General features: G+C 45.9%; 1 protein-coding gene across 4 annotated transcripts in view; it reads right to left on the bottom strand.

Moving 5' to 3' along the window:
* Positions 1–10,216, bottom strand: part of SHC4 (SHC adaptor protein 4) — a 130,556-nt gene extending 120,340 nt beyond the window's left edge. For all 4 annotated transcript variants that reach the window (XR_006203586.1, XM_042942097.1, XM_042942098.1 and 1 more), the window contains exon 1: positions 9,506–10,216. Coding sequence is in view for 3 of the 4 variants with exons in the window: in XM_042942097.1 (XP_042798031.1) it covers positions 9,506–10,090 (585 nt within the window). In the remaining variant the exon portion in view is untranslated. The remainder of the gene's footprint in view (positions 1–9,505) is intronic.
* Between the last annotated feature and the right edge of the window lie 2,918 nt (positions 10,217–13,134).

The following is a 13,134-nucleotide window of genomic DNA, read 5'->3' as shown; positions in this document are numbered from 1 at the left end:
ATCCATGGCTGACCTGCCCCTCTCATTCCCACCCGTTGAGATCCTGATGTGGAAGCCATAGGTGTATTGGATGAGTGGCAGTGAAGAAGTTACCTATAACTTTTAGAGAATTTGTGCAATTCAAAAAGGAGAAAGAAGAAAACTTGAGAAAATTAGAAGTATCTTAGGTTAGATTTGTCAAAAGCTAAACGACTGAGCAACTGTTTATTCTTCCATTCCCTATTACCTCCCAATGCACACCCCAGGGTCATGTTCTTCACCACCTCAGAGCTGCTCAGCCTCAGTACCACCAATCAATTGAGCCTGAGAATTTTTTTATGGTGGGGACTGTCTGGTGCCCTGAAGGATGTGTAGCTGCATGCCTGGCCTCTATTCACTAAAGCCTAGCAGCACCCACCTCCTCACCAGTAGTGACAACTAAAAATGTCACCAGGCATTGCCAAGTGTCCCCTGAGGGGCCAAATTATCCACAGCTGAAAACCACTGCACCAAATGGACTCAACAGAGGTTTTCAAACTTTCTGTGCTACAGATTCACATAGTGAGTGTGTTAAAAATGTAGGTTTCTGGGCCCCAGCCTCAGAGATTCTGATCCAGTAACTTCAGGATGGGCATGGGAATCTGCATTTTTAACAAGTATTTTCTTTTAACTGATATCAGTGGCCCTTGGGAAATCTGGGGAAATACTAACAATAAGTAAACAGACATCTTTCCAAAATGCAGGTTTCCACTCTGCTGCCCTGAGGGAGGAGGGAAGCCGACCAGCAGGCAACTGTAGAGAGGAGAGACAGACAGGCCTGCCCTGGTGAGCACCACAGGAAAGACTTAAGGAAGGAAGGTCCTCCAGGGAGGCACTGCCAGCCAGGAGAAAGGATGCCAAGGGACACGGTAAAATGCCAAAGTCACATTTACTCTATTTCAGTTCATTTTTGCCCAAAAGTGTTCTTGGCCCTTTGAAAGTTCTTTCTCCACCACTCCACATGGGACCTATGTGGAGGTCTCTGTACTAAGCTTTTTATATATGTTTTTTCATTTAATCCTCTCCCCCACCATAGGAGAAAGCTTATCAGCTTTTAATGTTATGTCTCTGGAAAAATTCATTGTCCCAAAGAACTGATATACAAACTAACTTTTGACCCACAACGTCTTCATAAAATAGGGATGGCCTGTACCAGGCCTGGGTATCTGCTATCTTTAAACTCTGCAACTTGGTTAGGACGGGCAAAGGCTCTGTTCATTGGGAAGGCAAGGCATCTCTCGTGGGCTCACCCAGCCCCAGGACTCTGTCCCATTACATAGAGAAGTCCTGGTGTGTTGTCCAAGAAGAAGACATTCTCAGCCTTTCACCCAGATATTCCAAATTGGAAAATGAAAGACAAAGGGTTTACAAGCATTTTTCCATTTGGATGCCACAGGTAGGTATGCAAGTCCAGTCACCCTCGGGGGCAGACATGTGACGTAGGTGAGTGAAATCGGGTGAGACTGTGGCTCCTTGGCCCCCTCTGGCCATCTGCTGACAGTGGGATGGCTGGCCCAGGGCTACCAGCTCTTCTGAGAAGCCAGATATCCAGAGTTTAATATAGAATTTTTAAAATTTTGGCAACTAGTCACAAAAAAAACACACTTTTTTCTAATTTGACTAAACAAAACATGTCATTAAACTGTTGGTTTATGAGCTCTGCGTTCTAGATTCTTTCCTGGGTAGGACACTGCCTGTACTATGCATTTTTCTCCTCCCCTCTCTCTCTCCCCTCCCTTCCCTCTGTGCCTCAATCCCATCAGCCTCCCACATGTAATATTAATTTCCAACTCCTCCCAAGAACCTTCAGCTTCATTTCCCATCAGAACCCTTGGCTGCCAGTATCTGACCGTGACAAACGGAAGCAGTTCTTTAAACTTCACTCCAGTTTGCCCACCTCAACAGGTGGGCTGTGCTTTCCTTTAGTGACCTTCTGCTGTGCCCTCCCTCCATCAGCACTCCCTTTGGTTGCTGGTTGCTTCTGGATTTCCCATTCACTTGCTTAAAGCCATCTGTCATCCCTGTCCTTTGGGGTGGGTATTCATACCAGTGGGTCTCAGAGCATTATGGACCCTCAAGCTGCATTCTGGAGAGGCTTCAAGGAATTGGAAGGCTTACCAAGGGGAATGGCTGGAGGGGCGGCCAGGGAGGCTGGATTCTCAGCAAGGGGCTCTCAGAATGGGTAAGGACTCTGGTGTGTACATGGAGATCTAGACACAGGAGTGCCTCCTGTCTTTAGGAGACTCTCAATATCCTAAACAATGAACCAAAGGTCAGAGGCATTTCTTCATTTAGGGGTGCAAAGTAAGCCCCTCAATTCATTATGTGATCCTGGTGACAGGTTGGGGGAAGAATTATGACCGAAAGTGAAATTATTTCCAGCAAAGCAAGAAAGGGCTTGGTGTCAGATTTCATGAGATTTTTAAAATATATCATTTTCAATGACATTTCTTGTACACACCTGAGTTTATGGTTACAAATTTATACTTATTTGTCATCATGGCTATGATATCAATAAATTTCATATGATTTCAACTAATGTTCTCAGTCAAAAATCAAGTTCCCAGAGGCTTCCTGACTTTTCCAAATACCTGCTTGCTAAACTCTCCTGTTTCAGATATAATCTTTTCATGTAATGGTCACTTGTGGGCAACACTAAGGCCTGCATCTTTTGGTGACCACGATCTTGATGCTTCAACACAAATCTGACCAGATCCCTCTTATTCTGCTTCTGCCACCCCCCCCCCACACACACCCCAAAATCTGAATCTTTTAGGAGAGAGGAAGAGATCCCAGGTACCTCATATGCCTGCTACTAGGGAAGGGAGTCTGGAATGGCCTAGCCTCATGAGCTGTGTGCATCATTTAGATCACCATTCTGATGGAACAGTCATATTGGGAAACAGACTTGGTTCAGTAAATCTGTGTGGTAACATGGCATTGGCTTTAGAGTAATATGAAAATGCAAGTGAAGGGAGAAGCCATATTAGGGAAGTGACCTCCAAAAGTTGTGGAAGATGAATTAATGGAAGCCAGTCCATGCACATTGGACAAGTCCTAGTTCAACACCAACATGTTGTCACCCACAGGGACCTCCTTAAACAAAAAAGGTGAAAAATTGACAAAGCCAAGGCATTTGGGGCTCCTTGTCACTCTTCCTTGCTTTTTCCTTCTCATTGATTTTTAAAGACAATTTTCTTATTAGAAAAAAAAAAAGGTTTTCATTCTAGTTGTTTTTTAAAAAAGCACACACACAGCATTTTAATCAATAGAGACATTTGGTATAGCACATTTAGTTCATGGAGTGGGGACAGGTGAAGCAAGATGGAGGTAAAAAAAAAAAAAAAGTGCTGTACACAGAACAGGGAGTTCTTGTCTGGGCTCCACAACTAGCCATGTGGCTTGGAGCAAGTTACTTCTTTGGCAAGTTATTTCTTATTTCTGAGTCTCCATTTCCTCAACTGCAAAATGAAGGCTTTGAACTTTGGGATCTCTAAGCCTCTTTCTTCCAGTTAATGCTCCAGTGGTCAGGGTGGGCAAGGACTGGACAGATCAAAGGATATGTGAGGGTTTAAAAGGAATAAACAGGAACAACAGGTCAAATCTACCAGGATTTTTCTAAATTCTAACAGAATCTACTTTTACATTCACTCCAAGAAAGAAACAGGAAGGAAAATATAACACCCTCAATGAAAAATTGTCAGTTTTAGATGGAAGTATTTCCTCCTGCCTGTATTGCCTCCCTTTCAATCACCAATAACTTAGACAAGACAGAAATGAGCAGAGGCAGAAAGCCATCTCTGTTAACCTGTGGGGGCCAGACCCACACCAATCAGGTCTGCCTTTATTTTGCATAAACCATGGGACTATCTCTTCAGGGGTTTCCCAGAGTTATAAATCTCCCTCTTTCAAGGTTAGGATTACTAGACTCTCTATGTGTCTGGTAGGGCCCTTTTCTCTTAGCACTTTTGTCTAGAGAATATTGAGAAGGGTTAACTCTTGCTGTTCCTATAGTCCTCAGGTTGGACATGAAGCCCTGGCCTGGCCTGACCGACTATACCATGTGAGCAATGATCCTAGTCACCACCATTCACTCTGGCCTGCCGCCTGACCTGGCCTGCCCACTCTTCCCTGGAACCCTACACTTGGATGCTTTTCCATGACATGACTCCTTCATACTGCTCTCTAGAACAGAGCACCTGTGCCCAGGACACCCTTTTCTGCTATATTGGTGAAGCCAGCTTAGTGTTAGTAAGAGGGCGCTAAGAACATTTCTTCTCTCTATTAACACAAAGGTGTTAAAATTTATTTCCTTTAGGAAACTGTCCTGAATCCATTTTCTAAGCAAAAAAGATCCTAATAGAAGGAGATTTCATACCAATTGGGAAAGGAGACCTGCAGTCTCAGGATCTTAGGCAGCATTTTGTTCAAAACTCTTATTTTAAATATGAGACAATGAGGCCCATAGAGGTGAAATGACTCACCTAAGGTCACACAGCTGGTTAGCACCACAGCCATTAATGCAGATCTCGTAACTCCTATACCTGTGCCCTTCTGTGTGAAAGATATTGGGGCATTATGGTACCATGGACTACATGTAGTCTAGACAATAGACAATACCAGTCTATTGGCTCAGTAATAAGCCATAACATTGGACAAAGGAGGATGGATGATAAGAATAGGCTGTGAGATTTACAAAGGAAGTAAAGAAAATTCCTCAACAATGAATTCATATTTGCATGCACAGCTGATGAGCCCAATACCCAAGAACACTTATAGGGGCAAATCCATTGCAATACATGTACTTGGGGACTGTTATGGTTTGAGTTACATCTCCCTCAAAAATAAGTTGAAGTCTTAATCCCCAGAATCTATGAATGTGACCTTATTTGGAAGTTAATATAATCAAGTTAAGATGAGGTCATACTGGATTAGCATGGGCTCGAATCCAATGACTGGTATCTTTATAAGAAGAAGGAAATTTGGATGTGGTCACAGAGGCAAGGAAGCCATGTGAAGACAAGGCAGAGATTGGAGTGATGCTTCTCAAAGCCAAGAAATGCCAAGGATGGCGGGCCACCACCAGAAGCTGTAAAAATAAAGGAAGGATCCTCTACTAGACCCTTCAAAGAGAGCATGACCCTGCCAATACCTTTATTTCAGACTTCTAGCCTCCAGAATTGCCAGAGAATAAATTTCTGCTGTGTAAGCCACCTAGTTTGTGATACTTGTCACAGCAGCCATAGGGAAGTTGTTGGGGTAGGATGGGTTGAAGTGAGGAGACTGAAATCACGCAAATAAATGCAACCAGGCAAGGTCTACAGGTGGCCCTATAGTAAAGCTGTCCTGCCCAGTGTGGTCCTTTTTCTATGACACTCCTTTCCACAAACTTCCAGGTCTGCCTGTCTTGCTCCAAGGTGCAGTGAGAGTGTGGGAAGAGGAAGAGCCCTGGAGTGAGACAAACCATGGTTTGAACCCTGTCTTATGTTCACTTAGGTTGGAAAGTGTGGGGTAGAGAATGTACTTCTGAGGGCTCAGTGTTGTCATTTGGAGATGGAGCCTCTCTTGGAAAGCTATGGTCAGAACTGTTGGACTGGCCTGTGGCGGCTCCGGCGTGGTTGGTGTCTTTGCCTCTGTTTTATTTAGGCTTTCAACAAAATTATAAGTAATTTGGGGGTTGGGAATGGGCAAGGGAAGTAAGGTTTTAAATACCTCCCCTATGAAGAAGGGAGCCCTGGAGTCATCAAATAGTGCCTGGGTGACCTACAGACCAATCCTCTCATTTTAGAGATGAGTCATGTTGTGTATTTTCCATCCTCACAGACTGTGCTGGGCAACTGGGGGACCTCCAAGTGAATATTTGGTGATGGATAAAGTGACTTGGGAATATCTCATAAAGAAATGAGCCTTAATCATATGGTGGGAACAGAAGTCACTGTTTGGTACCATTTAACAAACTTGCACTCACCTCACTGCTTTGCTCAGACTGGGGTCTGGTTGTCCCATTTCTGGTGTGATATATCTCAAAGAATGGTTTGCTGGCCTACTTTCCTTGAGAGATCTTCAGGGGGTTCAAGGTCTAAACTTAAGTGAAAGTTACTCAAACATAGGTGCTCAGAATTCATAAAATGTTTTCAGCTGCATAACTGATTCTATATCATAAGACCAAAAAGAGTCAATTTCTAAGGAAAGATATTTAACTCAAAGTCAAACCTAACTTAGAGTAGAAGGCAAATACAGTTCCTATTGTAAAGATAAAAGATGCCAGAAAACAAAACAAAGAGTAGCTGTAACTCTGCCATTTTCCCTCAAAAGGAATGCAATACCTTCCATTTCTACACAAGCAACTGTCTTCTTCCTTTCCCTGTTTTATCGCTCTCCCTAGCACTTATTACACATGACATATTAAATTTACTTATTTATTCAATCGGGCCCATCTCCATTCACTAGAATGAGTTCCATGGGAGCTCTGACCTGGTCTCTTTTATTCACTCATATATCCCCAGGGCCCTCAACAGTTCCTATCACATAGTTGGTTCATACTTGTTGAATAAACATACTTGTTGAATAAACAAGTGAGTGAATAAAAAAAAAAGTTTGGGTAGGGAGAGGAGCAGTCACATGATATGGATGAGGAAGTTGAATACGTCGCTACCTTTTGCCTACAAAAGTTGCCCCTAAGTCCACTAGCCATCAAAAATCTCTCTCTCACTTCCCTGTTCTGATTCCATCATCACTAAGCAACTTTTGATTTAAATCTTCCTATGTGCATCTTCCTACAGATGGGAGTATAAGGATCACAATTCAGGTGCACTTGATATGATAATTTTTAACTGTAAATTAATATGTTGGCATTTCATTTTTTTTTAATTGGTTCACATCTAAAAGAATGCTGAGGAACAGGATCTCACCCAGGATGGAAACCTATGTTGAAAAGAGCAAAGAATGGCACACAGGGGACTTGAGTTTAACTCTCCTTTTGATTCACCTGTGTGGCCTTAAAAAAATCACTTCTCTGGACTTTAGTTTCCCCATAGAGGCATTGAACATGATAACTTCTGAGTCCCTACCATCTTTCAAAGTTGGGATTCTATAAAAATTAATAAAGTAGGCTCTTCCATGTATTTTGACTTCCTATGAGAAGTGATAACTGGTGTCTCATGTCACTGTCTATTGGCAACATAGTGTGGGTCATTTGGGTCAGGGGGGTCAGTGTCTTCCCTCGGGTCAGTTATCATCACCATGAAAAGACAGATGATATCCTCATTAAAAATCTAAAATGCAGTGGAAACACTCCCTAGGGAAGGTGGCGATCACACAGCAACTCTTTTCACATTAAAAATTGTACAGGTGTGTAGGTGTGGGCAGTGGAAGGCAGTATAAGAGGGAAGGAAAGGCAAGGAAGAGGGTAGAGGAGGTCTAGGTAATGGGAAGGCAGGTAGAGAGAACACAGGTTTGGAGTTTCTTGTTTTCCCACTAGAACCTGGCAGACACTTAGGTTGACAAATGAGAAGGTGCACATGAACTTTTAGTAGACACATGAAGTCCATTATGAGCCATGTCACTAAGGGGGAGGGCAAGAACTGAGTGTCCCATAAATTTATCTTCCTTGGAGGTTTTATTTATCCATTTGCCAATGCTGTCTCAAGCCTGCTCTCTCTGTAACCCTATCAGCATTCACTATCTGGCCTTCCTTGAAACCTTAATTGTTCATTTATGATAGTTATCGGGCTATCTCTCAAATGTACACCTTCAGATCAGGCTTCCCACCTGAGTGTCGGTCTTATATGACTGCTTACCTACAAATTAATACCACTTAGATGTCATTACTTTAAACATAATAGGTCAAAAGCGAAGTTAGCATGACCCCCCCTTCCCAGCTCACTCTGTTTCTATCAATGACATCACTAATCCCATTCTGAGGCTTAAATTTGGAGTTATTTTTCACTCCTCAGAACCTTTCCTCAATAATCACCTGTAACCTTCATAAACAACAGTAACAAACTCACCAATCTACCCACTCTTCAATAAATGTTCACTATTCTACTATTTGTATTATGAGGTGAAATGATCTGATCAATCACCCAAGACTGTGGAGGCTTCCCACAGAGGTTCTGGCCTCATCTCCTTGTTCACACTTCCACCTTAATCCATGTCCCCATCCCTTCACGCCTGAACTCTCAGAGTATCTTTCGGACTGACCTCCCAATCTCTATTTTTTCCCTGCTTACATCAATCTCAAATAAATTCAGATCAATCCTTTTGGAAACACTTGCATCAAGTCACAGTTTGCCTACAAACCGAACGACGGTTCTTGTTTACCCATCGCAGTATTTACAAACTCCTCCTCTGACATTTAAGAGCTTCAGTCAACTGCGCGCTCTTCCCCAAGCTACCCACGATCTATATTTGTCTTTATCCAACTCACATTTGTTTGAGCACCACCTATGTGTCAGCCACTCTGTGTCACCCACCAGCCTCCAGTATTCCCCACCTCCATGAAGTCCAGGTTATATGAGCCTCTGCTGCAGCCACAACAGTGACACCTGCACCTGCCTTTTAGACTGCTCACATTCTCGCCCCGCCAGGAATCTCCTCCCTTCTGCCGATCCAGACCTGATATCTCTTCCAAGACACACCTTCTCCTGAAGGTCTCCCTTGTGAGTGAATCCCAGGCCACAACAACCTTTCCCTTTCTCTGTATTCCTTCAGCATCTGTACACTAGGTATCTATTGTGAGCATTATTCTCTCATTATTTCACATGCATTTGTTGGTCTCCTGGATTGAAATGTGGACTCCTGAAGAGCAGGGGCCAAATCTTCTACTCTTCTTTTACCCACATCTGGAATGAGCCAGGGCAAATATGAGACCAGGGAGGACCCTGGTTTTGCACACAGCTCATGGACAAGGCCCACTTGCCGCAGTGTAGGCAATAAAGACAAAAAGGGGCGGCACCAAAGACCTAAGACTGGCTTCTAGCACAAGCATAGAGATCCAGCCATGTTTTGAGAGGTGCCTGTTAAATACTGAATTACATTTATAAAAATAATTCAAGTCCCTTACGCATCATGCATTCCTCTAGCACAAAAATCTCTATTGAAATACAATGGCCGATAGAGCCTAGCAGGTCTCAGTCACTAAACAGACTTGAAATTCTTGACTCTTCTTGAACAGATGCTACGTCCAGTAGGGACAAGAAGGTGCCGTCTCCCTGTCTCTATCAGAAATTATCCCTACCCCCGGAAACTACCTACAAATTAGCACGAGTTCATATCCTTGAACCAAAAGTTATCTGACTTCAATACAAGTCAGATATTCCTAGGGAAACCTGTAAGCCCAGGTCCCTTCCTCTCCTCGGTCCAGTTACACAATGTCTTGTCCAAACCTAGACCCCAGCCAGGGTGTGCAGCCCCTTGCATAACTCAGGGAAGATGCCCCTTTCCCCAGGAGTTCCTAGAAGGGGGATAGAGAGGGAGATAGACTTACCCTCACATAGTAGTTCATGCCCATCCCCAACAGGTGCTGCAGAAAGTGCCTGTCCTGCCTGCTCCCTGGGGTTGGCTCCCCAGGGCCAGGAAGGGGGCAGGCATCGGGAGTTAAGGCAGCGGCCCTGTGCCCCAGCAGGTCTGGTTGCGGCAGAGGTGCAGAGCCAGCCCTATTTGGACTGGTTTCAGGGGAAGCTGGGCTGCTGGGTGCCGGGTCCTGGCTTTCCTGGAGCTTCAGCCGGGGCACCTCTTTGGTACCCAAGCAAAAGTTTTTCAGACTCAGCAAGGTGGCTGGGTTGGCCAGCTTCACGCTGGCCATGCGAGGGATCAAGGTGCACAGTGGGGTGGGGCTCTCCTGGGACGCCAAGGTGGCATCTTCAGCCGGCAGGTGAGGTGCCAGGGTGGGGTAGGGAGGAGGCGCTGAGCCCTTGCTCCCCACTGAGCCTCCGGGGCTGCTTTCGTCCAAGGACGTGATGGACTCATTCCGAAAACGGCTGTACTTGGCCCTGTGCAGCATCCCGGGGTGCCCGAAGAGTCCTACATACAGCACAAGTCCTGCCAGGCTGTCCTGACCGCGTTTTCGCATAGCCTTGGCAGTGCTGAAACAGGATACTGTTGCATAAATCGCCTCTTCGTCTGCTAGATAAACGGCACGGAAAGCAAATGCCTCAACGCCCCGTGCCACTGGCGGCAGCCACCTCTCCAACTCTGCTCTCGCCCTCGCCCACCTCGGCTCCCAGGCCCTTCTGGGTGACAGCCCGGGGGAGGGAGGGGGGCCGGTGGGGGGTAGATAACGCCTCCCCAGTTGATTTCAGCCCCTCCCTGGCCCCCGCGGCAGCACTCGGTGTTCTCGCCTTGGATTCCTTGCTGGGAAAGCCTGGACCGGGCTCGCGGCGGCAGGGATCGCTCACGGCCAACTCTCAGGCACCGAACCGGGCCGAACACGGGCCAGCCCGTCCCGCCGCATCGCCAGCGAGCCGTGCAGGAGCCTTGCAGAAATATTCAGCGCCCCCCACCCCCAGCCTTCCCTTCTGCACACAGGAACTTTCAAACCTGCTCCCTCCGGCTCCCACAGGGCGGGGCAATGACTGGCCTATTAACCCTTTATTTGTTCCAGTGATTGTTCATTTAAAAAAGAAAACGTGTATGTGAGCCAAAGGCCCTTCAGCCTGAGTTCGTTGATTCTGACGGCTGCCCTCTCTTGGAAGATCTTGTCTTGCATCCCGTCCGGGCCACAAGCCAGAAGTACTAGCGACGGGCACTGCTCCGCATTATTTCTTGGACTTGCAATCCCTCCGTGTTCCTCAGATCCCCTCCCAGCCTGCCCACCCTAGCTCAGAGCCTCCCTCCCTCCTGGACTGTTCTCAGGAGCTTCTTTTAGGAGCCCGTCGGCAGCAGAAGGCTGAGATGTGCAGGATGATGCAGAGTGTTGAAATTTTTATGAATGAACTTTGCTGAATGAATTTCGCTCTGTGTGTGCAAGCTAATAAATCTGTGAATGAAGCTGAGAATAGCTGTAATTGACTGATGGTCTCAGGGGTGCTTGGTTTTTATCCAATCAGGCAGCAGCTTGATGACTCATGCACCATAAATATACTAAACTAGTAGCCAGGAGAAATAAAGCTGTAAGGAGAGATTTTATTTTGTGACATCTGATGAAAGGGTTAAAAGGAAAGGCAATCGCTACTAGGAATCCTCAGAAAGCTGGGTAGCCGCAGGTTAAAAGGGACTAATTTCTTTTTTGTTGAGATGGCGGGGAAAGCCAAGCAGAAGAGCTAAAATTTAGATCCATTGTTCCACGGATATTAGGACATATGGTACACAACTCCGGTGGGAAGCCGTGATGCATTTTTCTTAGAAACACAGTTCTTTTTTTATTGATTGCTGGTTCCATCTCCCGTCTGGTGCAACTTCCTGTACCTATCAAATGCATTCTGAAGACATGATGACAACTGCAAAGGCTTAGCACACAGGAAGGCAGGAAGGGAGTCAGGAAAGGGAAATGCAGGTTCTTTTAGGAATAGAGAAGAGGAAACTGCTGAAACATGGGGGAAGATGTGGAAATCACATAGCACAAGGGACAAGAAAATCTATGCGGAAGGTTACCTGTCTCTGTAGGCCAAAGCTCTTACATCTGAAATTGTTCATTAATTTAAAAATTAAAACAAACTGGCAACCACGGGTATCAGGGATGTCACCTTCATTGTCTTACTGTCCCCAAGGCTGCATTAGGCTCATGTGTATTCATGACTTTGGTGGCCTGAGCTCCCTTGGGATCTAAACACAGGTTCTGAATTAAATGGTTGCTTATGACTGACCGAAAGCCATCCTTGCTGGCTTCCTGCTCCTCCCAGGGAAACAATGCACCTCTTCACGTCCTGTCTGCCAAAACTGTTAAGATGTGTTTTTCCTTGGGAAGGCCTTTTTGCATCTTCATCAACCTCCCCTTCAATCCTTGCTGACCTCTTCTCCCTATGCCCACACCTTCTTCTGGCAAAATTCAGACAGTGGCTAAGTCAGTTGGACCTTGCATGCCCAGGGGCTGAGGAGACAAGCTCTGGGCAATGTGTGAAGTAGCCTTCTTCTTTTTCTTCCTTCCCCTTCTCCTTTTTCCCCTCCCAGACATGATTGCTTCCTTGCTGTCACAGACCCCCATGCTATGCAGCCTTGAGAAAGGTACTTTACCTCTCTGTGCCTGAATGCCCTCCTCTGTTAAAGGCAGCTATCTAATGGGAATGTTATGAGGATTTGTGAGATAACACTAATCCCCATGAAGCACTTGGTACAGTGTCTGCCTCACTGAGTACCTGCCAGTCAGTGTAAAGAAGGGCCATTTGAACCAGGGCCACCTGACCCTGAAGCTGGTCCTCTCATCCCCTGTGTCTACACAGAGTCTACACCATTGTAGACAATTGAAAACCGAGCACAGAGTAGGAGATGCTGCAAAGCCAACACCATTCAAGGAAACAATTTCCTAACAATTGTGTGGGCCTGGAGAAAGAAGGAACAACAGAGCCCCCCTGATTAATGGGAGTCCTTGCTGAGGTCTTCATGACTGGAGGACGGGGTGTTCAGGGCAACCAGCTCACCGAGGTAGGCACTGTGCTGGCCAGACTCCAAGGGCTCACATCAGCCCACATTCCTCAGGAGGACTGAGTGTTAGGAGAGTTGAGGGGCAGGGTGGATCAGGTGGGCCTAGGTAAGATAAGAAAGTGGCCATGGCCACCACGGGCTGCTTCTCTGTCCCTGGGGACCCTGGAGACCCTGGCTGTCCTAGGCGGCCCTGCCAGGGCCCTTTATGAGGGTGAAAGAAACCAGATCTAAAACCTGGGAGTGGGAACAGCCTCAGAGGTCAGTCAACACAGCCAGGCATCTCTGAGTCCGGAGAAACGTTGAAAAACTGCCCCTTCAGTTCAAGAGAAGGCTCATTAACTGAGTGCATCTCCATTCCAGGTAGGAGGGTAGGCAAGGTGGACGGTTTCTTTCTTCCCAGAACATTAGAATACCCTCTTCAATTAGTAATGATGAAAATAATTAAAATCAGAACTACTATTTATGGAACAAAAGACAGTTTACCTGCATTCTCATTCAATCATTGTAACAACTTCTGGAGGCTGGGACTGTTGTCAT

Source organism: Panthera leo, chromosome B3 (assembly GCF_018350215.1).
Source record: "Panthera leo isolate Ple1 chromosome B3, P.leo_Ple1_pat1.1, whole genome shotgun sequence".
Classification (NCBI taxonomy): Eukaryota; Metazoa; Chordata; class Mammalia; order Carnivora; family Felidae; genus Panthera; species Panthera leo.
The sequence above is the reverse complement of the archived record's forward strand: the minus strand, read 5'-3'. Positions and strand labels throughout refer to the sequence as shown.